This window comes from Vigna unguiculata, chromosome 11, assembly GCF_004118075.2.
Source record: "Vigna unguiculata cultivar IT97K-499-35 chromosome 11, ASM411807v1, whole genome shotgun sequence".
Taxonomy (NCBI): Eukaryota; Viridiplantae; Streptophyta; class Magnoliopsida; order Fabales; family Fabaceae; genus Vigna; species Vigna unguiculata.
Window position 1 is genome coordinate 36711261 of NC_040289.1, and position 15107 is coordinate 36726367.

At 43.7% G+C, this 15107-nt stretch overlaps 3 protein-coding genes across 3 annotated transcripts; all 3 read right to left on the reverse strand.

Moving 5' to 3' along the window:
* Nucleotides 1–634: 634 nt before the first annotated feature.
* LOC114170018 (universal stress protein PHOS34-like) lies at nt 635–2558 on the reverse strand. Its single transcript, XM_028055484.1, has 4 exons — nt 2261–2558; nt 2049–2158; nt 1780–1898; nt 635–1054 (listed from the first exon to the last, which is right to left on the reverse strand). Exons 1-4 carry the CDS (start codon nt 2433–2435, stop codon nt 964–966), a joined length of 495 nt encoding a protein of 164 aa, XP_027911285.1. The 5' UTR covers nt 2436–2558; the 3' UTR covers nt 635–963.
* A 6579-nt stretch (nt 2559–9137) lies between these two features.
* Nucleotides 9138–10658, reverse strand: LOC114170404. Its single transcript, XM_028055882.1, has 2 exons — nt 10368–10658; nt 9138–10238 (listed from the first exon to the last, which is right to left on the reverse strand). Exons 1-2 carry the CDS (start codon nt 10656–10658, stop codon nt 9138–9140), a joined length of 1392 nt encoding a protein of 463 aa, XP_027911683.1.
* A 183-nt stretch (nt 10659–10841) lies between these two features.
* Nucleotides 10842–11901, reverse strand: LOC114170406. Its single transcript, XM_028055883.1, has 2 exons — nt 11178–11901; nt 10842–11080 (listed from the first exon to the last, which is right to left on the reverse strand). Exons 1-2 carry the CDS (start codon nt 11899–11901, stop codon nt 10842–10844), a joined length of 963 nt encoding a protein of 320 aa, XP_027911684.1.
* Between the last annotated feature and the right edge of the window lie 3206 nt (nt 11902–15107).

Genomic DNA, 15107 nt, shown 5'->3' on the forward strand with positions numbered 1-15107 from the left:
AAGCTGCACAAACTCCGCAAGAGCCTTAACAAAAAAAATCTGCAACCTATCAATTAAAATACATTTACAATCAAATTTTTAAAAGAATCAAATGGAAACTAACTTTAACAATAAAATATTAAATTGAAGTATTTAATTCAAATATAAATTAAATTACTTAATAAACATAAGTGTAGAAGGATGATACTCTAAAAAAATCCATTGTCAAAGGATCCCAACTCACTATTATAACTAAAACATTTAAGTAGAGATGTCTTTTTTTATAAAAACAAATAACAAGTGTCATCACAATTGACATTAATTTCTAATAAATTCATAGTCACCCACTATTGATTGATGCTTTTATTCTTTTTCAGATTTTATTCGGATGCAATAGATAGTCCGATAACGTGTAGATTATCGTCATGTTATTTGAAGTGTTTCCGTTTTTTCATACATAGAATGCGTGACTTTCCATTTAAATAATTTAAGAATTTCATAACCCACATAAAAATATTAACTTTTTCCTCGTTCCATTACATATGCATTTTACATAGGGAATATTGTGGTTGAATTATTAGGTAAAAACAGTATACTGTGGTTAAATTGATTGACAAAAGTAGGGATGAATATGTAGTTAAAGAAAGCTACCATATTAAAGATCACCATAAACACTTCATTGTGACGCACTAAAGACGGCAAAAATCAAGTAGAATATCAAACATTTCACACCACCACATCATCATTTACACTTGTAAGTTCAGTACAGATCCAACACAAAGCTTATTTATAAGCACAATTTTTGCCATAACCAAGCACTTAAAAGAGAGTGCTAACACTAGACATTTTGCTTGGCGAATCCTTAATCTTCAAGTGTGTTCATTATCCCAACTACACATGTGGAAGAGAACGGAGAAAAACACAGTCTGGTCACTGATGAAGATGGAACAAACGATTGCAAGACCAATCAAATTCAGTAGCATATCAGATAGTGGAAGGAGCAGAGTCTTTCACAATCGTTATAGGGCAACTTGCATTTATGGTGACATAATTGGTCACACTCCCCAGCAATACCCTACGATCAACCAATTTTGAAAAACATCATTAGATCATCACTGTTCTGTTTGTTCATCGATACAACTTATAAATTTCTAACCATGTTTTTGTTTTCTGTTTTATATGTTTGGGAATCCATTTTTTCAATGGAAAGATAAATGAGAATGTTTATACTGTTTGTAGTTAAAGACAAAAAACTCTCTCCAGAACATTAGGTGTCGACAAATCCAATGAAGCCCCTCATTTTTGGAGTTGACTCAAGACTACCAGTAGAGCCAAAACATGAGTCAAGATGCATTTAACATGGGACAAAACCATAGATGCACTTCTTTGGGAGCTTTGAGTGTTGATCCCGAATTTGGATTCTCTACTGGATTTCTGTTGTGTTGTTTCTATGTTGTGTCTTCATAATACACTTATCACTAATTTTGACGTTTTAAAATATATTAGAAAGATATTTAAAATACCAACCCAGTATATTTTAATACTCAGCAGAAGACAGCACAGCACCGAAAACATCAGTAGAGAATCTGGACTTTTTGACCCATTACAATTTGAATTTCATTTCAATAATTAATGTAATAAAGATTTGTATTAAAGGTAAACACGTATTATAAAGATGACATTTCAAATTGTAATTAGAGATCAACAGCAAATGAATCTAAGAAACTACACATAATTTAAACAATTAAACCATTATTTGCATGCACTTATCTCTAAACTAGAGGGAAAAAGAAAAACCACCTCTGTATGGCACCCAAGCCTCTGCTACCCATGACCAAAGAGTGAAGCTTCAAATCCCCAACAGCTTCACAAATTTTCTCTCTTGCATCTCCCCAGTACAGCTTTGCCACCACAGTCACCTGTATTCAAGGAAAGTTCAAACACACTCAACAATCAACATATGAATACAAAAACCTTAACAAAATCAAATCAAAACCTAAGAACTCAATCCAAGAAGGTACTAAGTACACTAGCAGAGAAATCAATTAGTAAAGTTAAACAGTAAAAACCTGTTTCTGCTTAGAAGCGGTGTCAAGCAGGTCCAACACCTCGGCATCAGAATCCACCTCATAGTGATGCATCACATCCTTCTCACGAAACTCCGACAACGGAATCAGTGCTTCACCCACATCACACCACACCACAATCAGAACTCAAAGATCAAAATTCCACAAAAATTATTTGAATTTATTATAAGGGTAGAATAAAAATAGAAGCTTACGTGATCCAGTGGTGGACCAGAGAAGATTTCGGGATTCACTGCCTTGGGCGTGCTTGATGTGGACGATGAAGAGTGTGTCGCCGTTGCGGAGAAGATTATCGATTGCCCATTTGAGAGCGATCTTACTTCCTTTAGAGAAATCCACGGCCACCCCGATTCTCCTATCACTGCTCATCGTTTCAACAAATTCTGGTGTTTTTGATTATTTAATTCACTGAGCTTCTGAAATGTTTTGTTGGAGCTTCACGGTTGGGAGGAATTGTCCAATTTATGATAACGTTTCTTTTTTTTGTGTCGGTTCACGCGTGTCGGAAGTCAAAACATGTGTTCCATCCATCAACGAGATAAATGTTTTGTTTTTATTTAGTTAAAATGATACTTGTAATAAACAAATATTTTAGGTGTATATATTATAGAAATAATTTAAATTTTAACAAAAAAACTATTTTTATCATTGATATATTTTAAAAGTATTATCTATTAAATTTAGAGAGAGACAGAAAATTGAAGATTAAAGCACTAAAACAGTTAAAAAGATATAGTAAAAATAATTTGAGATGATTTAGGGAGAATTTTTTTTCTTGTTGCAAGATTCATGAGCAAGATAAACCATCAAACAAAATTGAGATGATATAAAAAAGTTTACTTGAGAAAATTAAAGTTCTATTTTCTATGTTTTTTGTTATAATTTATAATATAGCATTATTGTTTTATGAAATATTAAGCCGTGATCAATGTTGATAGTGGTGGTATGATTATTTTATTTTAAACAATATTATGTTTGCACCGACGATATTTTTGTAAATTAATTGAATATATTCCTTTCTAAAGGTTGTCAAACACATTAAGTAAATATTTTAAGATTTATGATTAACTTTTTTTTTTCTTTTACATGAGATTGTATTTTTTTTTTAATGTTTAATATGAAGATTTCGAATAAATAAAAATAAAAATTTACGGAAAAAAATAGGGTGTACTTTTATGTACTTAAAATCTAACTTTTATGCCTAAAATTGTAAGTTGATGGGAGAGAAAAAGTATTTTGTTAATTTTTTAAAGTTAATTTATTGTTAAAAGCTCTTTTTTAGAAAAATCCTTTTTAACTAATTTTAGATTGAATTTGTTTTTCAAAATTTTCATTATACGTTATTTTCATGTTGTATTCTGTGCTGAAACATTAGAATTTGAATTTATAATGTTATTTTTCTTTTTAATTTGAACTATATACAAAATTAGAAAGTAACCTAGGAAGATCCTAAACATAGTAAAATAATTAATTGTCTTTATAAAATTAAAATAAGTAATAAAAAAAATACATAAGTAATAAGAAATAGGGTTAAACATGTTTTAGTTTCTTAACTTTCAGTGAATTTTAGAATTAGTTAATTTTGAAACTTTGGACCAATTTAGTGATTCATCTTTCAAAATATGTGAATTTAGTCCTTTTAATCAAATTTTGTTAGGTTTATTTGATGTTTCGTACGCATTAGGATTGTATTTGAATTGTTTATATTATTTAATACATTTTTGCTTTAATGTTAAGTCAAATACTATTATGAGATGCGTTCGAAATGTCAAATAAACTTAACAAAATTTGATTAAGAGGACTAAATCCACGCATTTTGAAATATGAAGGAATAAATTGATCTAAAGTTTTGAAATGGACTAATTCCAAAATTTACTGAAAGATAAGGGACCAAAACATATGTTCTTATAGGGCCAAGCTATAGTCCACAAATCCGTTGAGGTATCCGGATATCTGGTCTCTGGTTGCCTTCCTTTACTTCGGTCAAATATGAAGGGCGGCGCAGGGGACCTGCAAAAGACACTCCGATGCCTAAGTTAGCACTGGTGATGTCAGGATTTTCAGAGAATATTAATGCGTAACCAATGCATGGGATAACGTGCTATATATACTATTTTACCTGTGGGTCCTACTTACAATGGGCTTTGGAGGCCCAAACACCTATTTACCTTTCTTGGGGTTTACTAGTATGGGGTGAAAATACCAATAAGCCCTTGAGGGTTGTTTATGCCATGAGTGTTGGTTACGGGTATGGGTGATAAGTTTCTTCTTAGTAAGGGGGGCTCGGTATTCGGCCATGCGGATCTGAGGGATTGGTCACTTGGGGCTACCTTGGTTAGCTCAGGCTGCTGCTGACTGGGGGCCGTCAGGTTTTAGGTGCCTTGGTGTGCGGAGATTAGTACTCGGCCTAGGGAGTTTGATAAAGGTCGTGCTCCGCTGACATCCTTGTCTCTGGGGGCGCCCTTATCCTTACTGGTCGTGGGCTCGGCCCTCGGCCTAGGGAGTTTGGTTGGTGGTCATGCACCGCTAACATTTGTGGGCCTTGGAGGTGCTCTTAGTAAGCAGGGCTTGGCTCTCGGCCTGGGGAGTCTGGTTGGCCGCGTACCGCTGACAATCTTGGGGAAATAAACTCGGTTAGGTTGTGTCACGTGCGCCTGAGGTGTGATTGGGACATCAGCCCCCCAGTCTTGAGGAGCGTAGTGACGTATAGACTGAGCGGTTATTGTTAGGTGTGTGTTTGTGCCGCTATGTATTCCCTTGTGAATGCAATTTTTAATTGGAGGTGTGGTGTCTTACGGGTATACCAGCCCCCCAGTCTTGAGGAGCATGGCGACGTATAGACTGAGCGGCTATTGCTAGGGGGATTTGTGTGCTTGTGCCGCTATGTATTTGACCGCGTTGTGTGGGATGTGGTTGGTTGGTTTGAATGTATGCTAGCAAGTTGGGCTGCCCAGTTGCGAACCGTGCACGCTAGGTTGTTTCTGAATGGTGCGACCGTGCACGCTTGCGTGATGTTCGAGGCAGTTACTGTTGGGTGATGTGACTGCTGGATGTGATTTTCGAGGTGATGTGATGGCTGGGCCTTGGGCCCTTAGGAATTTTGCTTTTTTACTGAAGGTGAAAAGGTTTCTTGTGGCCTTTAAATGTGGTCTTCGCTGTAATTCTAGGTAGTTGTTGGATTTGTGTTGAAGTGTTGTTGTTTGTTCTCTGAGTGGGTTTCCGGAGTTGCTTGGGTGCGGTCTTCTTTTTCGTGGCCGGTTGCTAAGGTATGTCGACCTCATCTAGTGGTTCAAATTCCGGAGATTCAAGTGCTAGCTTTGGCGGCCCACACTGAGTCGTCGTGGCCGAAGAGGGAAGGGTATGAGTGGGTCCATGAGGGGGTGAGGAACTGTTTCTCAAAATATAGGTGGTCGCGTCTCCTTCGATCGTGGCTGGCGAGTGTGTACCTGTTTGAGAGGGGTGCCGATATCAATGCTGTGTCCATCGAGCGAGTGAGCGGCATTGATTCGGTTTGTCATGGTCGTGAAGGGTTCGAGGACGACTTCTTTTATGTGTACGCTTGTATGTTTATGAAGCTACACGTGCGCCTGCCCTTTGACGAGTTTACAATGGGGGTTTTGCGGAGGCTCAACGTCGCCCCTACTCAGCTCCATCCGAACAGTTGGGGTAGTTTGCAAGCGTTCAAGCTAATTTGCAAGGCGCTTTATCTAGTGCCGACCCCTGAGAGTTTCCTTTACTTTTATACGACTCGGCCGAGGGATCCGATTTCGTGGCTATCGCTAATTAGCCGACCTAAGGTTGGGTTGCTGGATGGGTTTACTCAATCGTTCAAGAAGTTTAAGGATGGGTTTTTTCGGGTCCGGTTGCTCGATGGAGGTCGAGCACTGTATTATGATGAAAGTAGGTCTCCTAGGTTCCCGTTCTACTGGATAGAGATGCCTGCACGCCTAGATGCGTTATCTAAAGACATGCTTGATGTGGAGAGTAGGCGGGTGGTGGATATTCTTGAGAGACTCCCCACGAAGGTTCCGGGGAAGTGGGTTGTGTGTTGTTACCTGACTGATAACCCAGCTAGGGATTTATGTGGTAAGCTTGTACTTCTATCCGTTTGCAGTGGTTGGACTAATCTAAAAATTGTGTTTTGTGTAGGTGTGATGGCGCATCATGCGAGGAAGGTTGGGGGAGAGGTTGACCTGTTTGCCAAGATTCGAGACAAGCTGGAGAACGCGGCTAAGGCAGAGGGGCAATCGCATGCTCCGAACTTAGCAAGGCCGGTTGTTGACACGTACGCGCCTGCTGCTGCGAAAAAACCGGCCCCTTCTAAGCTGAAGGGAGTTGGGAAGGATCGAAAGAGATTGCGTGCGTTGGCAAAAACTGGTGGTGTGGGTTCCAGTGGTTCTAGTAACCCTGATCTTGGTGGCTTTGAAAAGAACAAGGTGCAGATGAGGAAGGGTGTGGAGATAAAATTGAGTGACGAGGAGGTGGGTGTGGTGGAGGCGGCTGACCCAAGGTTGGTTATGAGGGCGTTGAGCGAATACCTTGCCCGGGGACTCGTGCTAGGAAGGAGGGTGAACACCATGCTTCAAGAGGAGTTGGCGGCAGGTGATAAGAAATAACTTGTTGAGGAGGTTGCCGGCTTGAAGGCGCAAGGGGAACGCGATCGGAAGGCGTGGGACGCGAAGAAGAAGAAACTAGAGGGTGAAGTGAAGAAGTTGAAGCTCAGTGTTTTGGGGTCTGAGAAGAAATTGGCTACGAAGCAGGTGGAGTTGGACGAGGCCATCGCAGCGAAGAACGCCGCGACAGAGGAAGCGGCGAACGAAATTGATGGGCTGCAACAAGCCATCTATTCTGAACATGTAAACGAATTCCAGAAAGCGCTACGACAAGCGGAATTTTTGTATAGGGAAGTGTCCGTTACCGATTGCTGGTTTAATGTTAATCTTGACGTTTATTATAATCGTATGCTGGATGTGGCTGAGATTGGTCGTCTGAAGGCCGCGTTTGAAGCGGATGTGGTAGGGGAGGAAGGGACGTTGGCGACAACCCCGCCGAATGTGGAGATTGAGGGTCCAGGGGAGGATGGCGGAGATGAAGAGGGGGCGGAGGAAGAGTTGCTAGGGGGTGCTGAATTGGATGAGGGGGCTGTTAATGAAGGTGATTAGATGGTGTTGTTCGGTGCCCGCCTTTGGACGCTTGAGGGCGTGTGTTTTTTGTAATTGGGGTGAGGTCGCCGACTATGTTTTTTGTTTTTAATGTATAAGATGATTTGGGGTGAGGTCGTCGTTTTTGGTTTTGCTAGATTTACTTGTTTGTAATGGTTGTTTGCAAGGTTAATACAAATTCGCATTTCTTGTTATCTTTCTTGCAATGTGTGGAACTTAATTGTTTGCAAAGTTTAATACAAATTCGCATTTCTTGTTATCTTTCTTGCAGTGCGTGGAACTTAATTGTTTGCAAAGTTTAATACAAATTCGCCTAGATGACGTTTTAGGTTGCTCGTTATTGATTCGCGTGTTCGTTACTTTAATTGTGTGCTGGCAGCCAGTGTCATGCCTTGGGTTTAGCTGATGGTGAGTGGCTGAGGGATTTGTGATTGCTCGACCAGTGGCACAAGGGTTAGTGGCTGGGAGTTAGTGTTTTGATGTTTCGACCAACGACACTTAGGTTAGTGGTTGGGAATTAGTGTTTTGGATGTTTCGACCAACGGCACTTAGGTTAGTGGTTGGGAATTAGTGTTTTGATGTTTCGACCAACGACACTTAGGTTAGTGGTTGGGAATTAGTGTTTTGATGTTTCGACCAACGGCACTTAGGTTAATGGTTGGGAATTTAGCAGTTTTTCCAGTTCGATTAGCCGTGCGGGGAGTGGCTAGGAGTTTAATAATCGTGGACATGGTTGTGCAACTGCATCGTATTATTAAAATGGGAAAAAGATGGATGCCTCGTTAAAACCTTCCTGGCCAAAACCCTAGGGAAAAATGCCAAGGTAGGAAAGAGTACACCCGGTTACATGAAAAGAGAAGAAAAGATGCGTTTAACTGAAGTAAAACTTCAGGTGGAAGACGTTCCATGTGTTGGGTATGGGCTCACCAGATAGGCGCTCGAGTCGATAGGCGCCTTTACCCACTTCCTATAGGACTCGATATGGTCCTTCCCAGTTAGCAGAGAGCTTTTCGTCGTGTTTGCGTGCCTTGCTTGCCATTCTCCATACCAGGTCGCCTCTGTGGAATGATCTCGGTGCTAGCTTAGAGTTATATTTCCTTGCTGCTCTAAGCTTGGTGGCCATGTCCCGGATGCTGGCCTTTTCTCTTTTCTCTTGGAGCAAGTCTAGGTGGGTGTGCATGTGTGCTTCATTGACCTCCGGGTTGTGGTGCTCTTGCGGCTCGCCTATCTCGATGGGTATCAAAGCGTCCGTGCCATAGACCAGGCTGTAGGGTGTTTCGCGGGTTGACGATTGTGGTGTGCATCGATATGCCCACAGTATCTCGAGCAGTTCTTCCGGCCATCTTCACTTAGCGTTGTCGAGGCGCTTTTTTAATTGGCCCAGAATGACTTTGTTGGCTGCTTCAGTTTGGTCGTTTGTTTGTGGGTGTTCAACAGAGCTGGTTATGTGCTTGATTTTAAGGTTGCGGTAGAATTCTGCTAATCCTCGATCGATGAATTGTCGACCGTTGTCTGTTATTATTGTGTGGGGAATACCGTATCTGCATATTATATTTTTCCATACGAACTTTTGTATTTGATTTGCTGTTATTATTGCCAATGGTTCGGCCTCGATCCACTTGGAGAAATAGTCTACGCCCACTAGGAGGAGTTTGACTTGCCCTTTCCCGGGTGTGAATGGTCTGATTATGTCCATACCCCATTTGGAGAATGGCCATGGGGAACAGATGTGGTGCAACTCTTCATGATGGAGGTGTGACACCGAGCCGTGCTTTTGACATGGGATGCATTTCTGTGTGTATGTGGTACAATCTTCAATCATCGTTCGCCAGAACTATCCCGCGCGTAGTATACGGGCTGCCATAGTTTTTGGGCCGGAGTGGTATCCGCACGTTCCTTCATGTATTTCTCACATGACGTAATCGGCTTTGCCGACAGTGATACATTTCAAAAGTGGGGTGCTGAAGCCTCTTCGGAAGAGTTCCCCTTCAATCAGCGTGTAACGTGCCGCTTTTCTTGTCCAACCCTTTTCCTCCTCTTTAGGTATGGTCCCGCTCTGTAAGTATTGGATGAAGGGGTCCATCCAGGTGTCACGTGTTGTGATTTGCATGCATTGGGGCTCACATTCGGTGGATGGCGCCTCCAAGGTTTGTTGCAAGAGTGACTTGTACTTGCCTTTTTTCTTCGTGCTGGCGAGTTTGGATAGGAGGTCCGCCCTGGCGTTATCTGCCCTTGGTACATGTTCGATTTTGAAGTCTTCGAAGTAGCTGATCATATCAGTGACTATGTGGTAGTATTGCGCCACCAGGGGGTCCTTTACTTGGTACTCGCCTGTTAGGTGGCCTACGGTTAGACGGGAATCAGTTTTGCATATGAGTCGCTTTGCTCCAACTTCTTTGGACAGGTGGAGGCCAGCGATGACCGCCTCGTACTCTGCTTGGTTGTTGGAGGTTTTGAACTTGAACTGTAGGGATTGTTCAATGAGGACGTTGCCTGGTCCTTCCAGCACGACGCCCGCACCTGCTCTTTGCGGGTTGGACGAACCATCCACGTGCATGGTCCACCATCGGCTCTGGATAGCTGTATAATTTTGCAAGTCATTGGCGAAGTCTGCCAGGCATTGGGCCTTGATCGCGCCGCGCGGTTCGTACTGGATGCTGAATTCTGATAGTTCGATCGACCATGCCGACAAACGACCGACCAAATCGGGCTTTTGTAAGATCTTTTGGATTGGGCAGTCGGTTCTTACGATTATCGGATGACTTTGAAAGTATGGTCTAAGCCTTCTTGCTGCTGTGACAAGTGATAGGGCGACTCTTTCTACCATTTGATAACGTGTCTCTGGGTCTTGCAGCACGCGACTGACGAAGTAAATGGGTTGTTGCTGGTTATCGATTTCTTGGACAATCGCCGCGCTGACGATGCTGTCGGATGCTGAAATATAAACTACCAGGGGTACGTCAGGGGTGGGTTTGCTTAAGATTGGTGGGGTGGTGAGTAGTTGCTTCAACTGGTCAAAATTTTACTGGCAGGTGTCGTCCCATGCGAACTTTGTTGACTTTTGGAGTAACTTGATCATTGGTCTGGTTTTCTCTGCGAGCTTAGGAAGGAAGCGGGATATTATCGTTAGCCTGCCTACCAGGCGTTGAACTTCTTTAACAGTGACTGGGCTTCTCATATTGATGATTGCTTGACATTTTTCCGGGTTGGCTTCGATTCCCCTCTGTGTGAGCATGAAACCTAGGAACTTGCCGTCGTTGACGCCAAAGGTGCATTTTTCTGGGTTTAGCCTTAAGTTATATGCTCGGATTGCCTCGAAGACGTCTACCAAGTCAGACGAGTGTTGCACTGGGTCGGGGGATTTTACCACTATGTCGTCCACAAATACCTCGACGCTTTTTCCCAGGAGTGGTTCGAAAACCCTATCCATTAAACGTTGATATGTCGCTCCTGCGTTCTTTAAGCCAAAGGGCATAACTTTGTAAAAGAGGTTGGCTTCCTCGGTGATGAAAGCAGTCTTTAATTTGTACTCCTAGGCCATTGGTATCTGGTTATACCCGGAATATGCATCTAAGAAACTCAGCATTGCATGCCCTGCTGCTCCATCCACGAGTCAATCTATGCTGGAGAGGGGGTAAGCGTCTCTGGGGCAGGCCTTGTTGAGGTTAGTGTAGTCGACGCACATTCGCCACTTCCCGTTAGGTTTCTTGACCAGAACGACATTGGCTAACCACGTTGTGTAGCGGGCTTCGCCCACAAATTCGGCCAGTCTTAGCTTCTCTGCTTCGGCCTTGGCGGCTTGCCTCCGCTCTTCTCCTAGTTTGTGTTTTTTCTGGGAGACAGGTTTGGCTTCTTTGAAAACGGATAGCTTGTGGGAAGCTATCCTGGGATGGACCCCGGGGAGGTCCGCAGCGGTCCATGCGAATAGATCAGCATTGTCGAGGAGTACCTTTTCTATTTGCTGCGCGAGTCAGGGGAAACTGCCTTGTTTCTCCCATTGGTTCCACACGAGAATCAGAATTGATTCTGGGGTCGAGGTCGTCTCCAACCAAGAGAGCTCCTTCGGGAGTGGTTTCGATGTTGTGAGCCGTGAGGGGGGGCTGAGGCAACTTTAGGCTGGCCATGTAGCATTCCCTGGCTGCCTTTTGGTCGCCATGCACTGTGAGGATGTCTCCTGATGGCGAGGGAAATTTCATAGCCAGGTGTGGGGTGGATACTATTGCTCCTATTGCGTTCAGGGAGGGACGTCCTAGTAGCACATTGTATGAGGTGTGGGCGTCGACGACCAAGTAACGGATCAGTATGGTTCTAACTCCCTGTCCCTCACCAAAGGTTGTATGCAAGTCAACGTAACCTTTGGTCGGAACTCTTTCGCCGGCGAATCCGTATATGGGGTCATCGTATGGTGTCAAATCTTCCGGGGGTATCTGCAACTTTCGGAAGGTCTTCCAATACAGTATGTCTATCGAACTCCCTTGGTCGACTAGTACCTTCTTTACCGCGAAATTTTGGAGTTCGACAATTATGACCATGGGGTCATCTTGGTTTGGATCAGTTCCTGCGAAGTCTAGGTCTGTGAATGTGATGGGGGCATTCTCCTTTGTGGCCTGTTGGCTACAGCATGCACATATTGGATGGCTCTCAAGTGTCTCTTTCTTGAAGAAGATGAGCATCCTCCGCCAGCGAAACCGCCGGATATGGTGTTGATCGTTCCTCTTAGGGGGGGTCTGTCGTCAGGCTGTCTTTCCTATTGGTTCGCCGCCCTATGTTCGTCATTCTGGTTTCTCCTTGGTTCTTTCTGCGGCTCTCTACGCTCAGGTCTTCTTTCGTCCCTTCGCTCAAAGTTCCTACCGTCGGATTTGTCGTGACGGGGTCGGGATCCTCCTTCTTTGCCCCGTATGTAATGTCTTAGGTGACCAGCGCGTATCAACTCCTCTATTTTATCTCGCAGCGTTTCACACTCTTCGGTTGTGTGCCCGTTGTTGCGGTGATACCGGCAGAACCTGCTCATGTCCGCGTTGGGTGGATTTTGAAATTTTCGGGGTGGTGGGATTAACGCCGCCTGCAAGACCTCATCTAGGATACGGGACTTGGTGGTGTTTAGAGGTGCGTAACTGGTGAACCTGGACTGCTTCCGCTCTCTTGGGCGATTTGGCTCACGCGATACTGGCTCTCTCGCGGGCCTCTTAGCTTCCGCTTGGATTGGGGCCGACTGGACGTTGTCCTGATACCGTCGCATGTCTTCGACCCTGATGAACATGGCTGCCCTCTTCCTGAGCTCTTGCATCCCTAGGGGTGGGCACATGGCTAACTCATCGGCGAATGGTCCTGGTCTAAGGGAAGTCATCATGTAGGTTAAGATTAGGTTGGGGGTCAGGTCCTTGATCTTCATGGCGATGGCCCCGAATCTATCTATGAAGACCCGGAGCGGCTCTCCCTCCTCCTGTCGGAGATTGTTGTGAGGTCGTGGCGGTGGCTGGTGTCAAACTGGGTGGTGAAGGTTGTCGTTAACGTGGTGAAAGAATCAATGGTGTAGGGTGGCAAGCTCATGAACCATTCCAATGCAGAACCTCTAAGCGCCACCGAAAATGACTTGCACAGGATGGCATCGTCTGTAGAGTAAAAGCTAATTTGGTTCGTGTAAATGGATACGAACTCATCTGGGTCGGTCGAGCCATCGTAAGTGACGGTAGGTGCCTTCCATTTATGGGGTAGGGGGTTTCAGTGATGCCGTCCACAAAGGGATGACGGCGGTTTCCCCTGGAGGCCAGGGAGCTGTAGTTTCCGCCTAGTGTTGCCAGTGGGCCTATATTCGCTCTCGTCTTCGGTAGGAGGGACCTCTACCCGAGAGTGCGTGGGGTGGGGCTCCGCTGTTGCCTTGTCTGCCTCGATCCTCCTTCGAAGGCGGGAATTCTCTTCTCGTAGAGCCTCCATTTCGTCTGCGTTTCTCTTCTTATATTCTGCGAATTCTTGCTGCATGCGGGCCTGGGCCTCCAGGATGCGCGATATTTCTGACGCGGGGCCGGGGTCCCCAGCTTCTGCATTTGGTGCCTCGGTAGGAACTTCAGCTACTCTGCTTCTTGTGGATACCATTATCTCGGGAGTTACCGCCAAGATCTGCGAAATACTTGTCGGTCCCACGGTGGGCGCCAATTGTTCTTATAGGGCCAAGCTATAGTCCACAAATCCGTTGAGGTATCCGGATATCTGGTCTCTGGTTGCCTTCCTTTACTTCGGTCAAATATGAAGGGCGGCGCAGGGGACCTGCAAAAGACACTCCGATGCCTAAGTTAGCACTGGTGATGTCAGGATTTTCAGAGAATATATTAATGCGTAACCAATGCATGGGATAACGTGCTATATATACTATTTTACCTGTGGGTCCTACTTACAATGGGCTTTGGAGGCCCAAACACCTATTTACCTTTCTTGGGGTTTACTGGTATGGGGTGAAAATACCAATAAGCCCTTGAGGGTTGTTTATGCCATGAGTGTTGGTTACGGGTATGGGTGATAAGTTTCTTCTTAGTAAGGGGGGGCTCGGTATTCGGCCATGCGGATCTGAGGGATTGGTCACTTGGGGCTACCTTGGTTAGCTCAGGCTGCTGCTGACTGGGGGCCGTCAGGTTTTAGGTGCCTTGGTGTGCGGAGATTAGTACTCGGCCTAGGGAGTTTGATAAAGGTCGTGCTCCGCTGACATCCTTGTCTCTGGGGGCGCCCTTATCCTTACTGGTCGTGGGCTCGGCCCTCGGCCTAGGGAGTTTGGTTGGTGGTCATGCACCGCTAACATTTGTGGGCCTTGGAGGTGCTCTTAGTAAGCAGGGCTCGGCTCTCGGCCTGGGGAGTCTGGTTGGCCGTGTACCGCTGACAATCTTGGGGAAATAAACTCGGTTAGGTTGTGTCACGTGCGCCTGAGGTGTGATTGGGACAACATATTTAACACTAAGAAATATAATGAAATGAAAGTAAATAAATAAGAAGCTAGTTGAAGTGTTTAAAACTATAAGTAAAAGTTTTTAAAATAAACTACTTTAAATTATTTATAGAACATTATTTGGAGAAGGGATAAAAATAGTCTATTTATGTCTATGTTAAAAACAAACAAACATTTTTAGTTTTTTCTTTTCTTTCTTTTTTTTTCACTCTGATCCAAATAAAAATGGTTCTTAGAATTAAACCTATAAACTTGATCCATGGTTTGACTTTGACCATATGAATCAGAACTTTAAAAGCTTGTATATGAAAAAAATCCACATGATCAAAATGACAACAACCTATAAACTTGATTCATGGTCAAAAGCAACCCATGTGTCACTTTTTAAAGTAAAAAACTTATGTAAAAGTGAAATTAAAATAAACATTACTAAAAAAAAATCTTGATGCACATAAAAAACATTTACTCGATCAAAATTCAAATTTAATATGAAAAAGGCCTGCCAGGTTAATTTAGGTTTGGTTAGCACCATATCAAGTTGGTTGACATGGACCTATAGGTTAGGTCGATAAATCAAGTTCATATCAATCTAAGATAGGTTTAGTTCAAGTTGTGTTGAGTAGGATTGAACACAAGATAGGAAAAATAAGGTTGGATTGTGCAAGTTGGGCTCGACTCATGCTGGCATAGTTAGGTAGCATATAGGTAAAGTCAAGTCGGGTAGATAGTAGAACTATGCAAGTTGATCTTATGTTAAGATAACAAGGTTGAGTTGGGTCTAAATCAAGTAAGTCATTTGAGTTTGACTTGATTTAGATTGGATTCTAGTCAATCCAAGGTTGATAAGGTCCACATTGTGTTGAGTTTATTTGAGTGTACGTTGGATAAAGTTGATTCCAACCCAAATCGAGCCAAGTCGAGTTGAGTCAATGTCAGGCCAAGTCA

Bases quoted from the DNA above. Each gene is read 5' to 3' on its own strand.
- LOC114170018 (XM_028055484.1), bottom strand. From the start codon at position 2,435: ATGAGCAGTGATAGGAGAATCGGGGTGGCCGTGGATTTCTCTAAAGGA. The intron at 1,899-2,048 runs GTTTTTACTGTT...CCTTGAATACAG, and splicing joins CCGCTTCTAAGCAGAAACAG to GTGACTGTGGTGGCAAAGCT. The intron at 1,055-1,779 runs GTGGTTTTTCTT...GGTTGATCGTAG, and splicing joins GGCTTGGGTGCCATACAGAG to GGTATTGCTGGGGAGTGTGA.
- LOC114170404 (XM_028055882.1), bottom strand. From the start codon at position 10,658: ATGGATAGGGTTTTCGAACCACTCCTGGGAAAAAGCGTCGAGGTATTT. The intron at 10,239-10,367 runs GTAGGCAGGCTA...AATTTTGACCAG, and splicing joins TTAAAGAAGTTCAACGCCTG to TTGAAGCAACTACTCACCAC.
- LOC114170406 (XM_028055883.1), bottom strand. From the start codon at position 11,901: ATGCTCATCTTCTTCAAGAAAGAGACACTTGAGAGCCATCCAATATGT. The intron at 11,081-11,177 runs GTACTCCTCGAC...CCGTTTTCAAAG, and splicing joins TCGCGCAGCAAATAGAAAAG to AAGCCAAACCTGTCTCCCAG.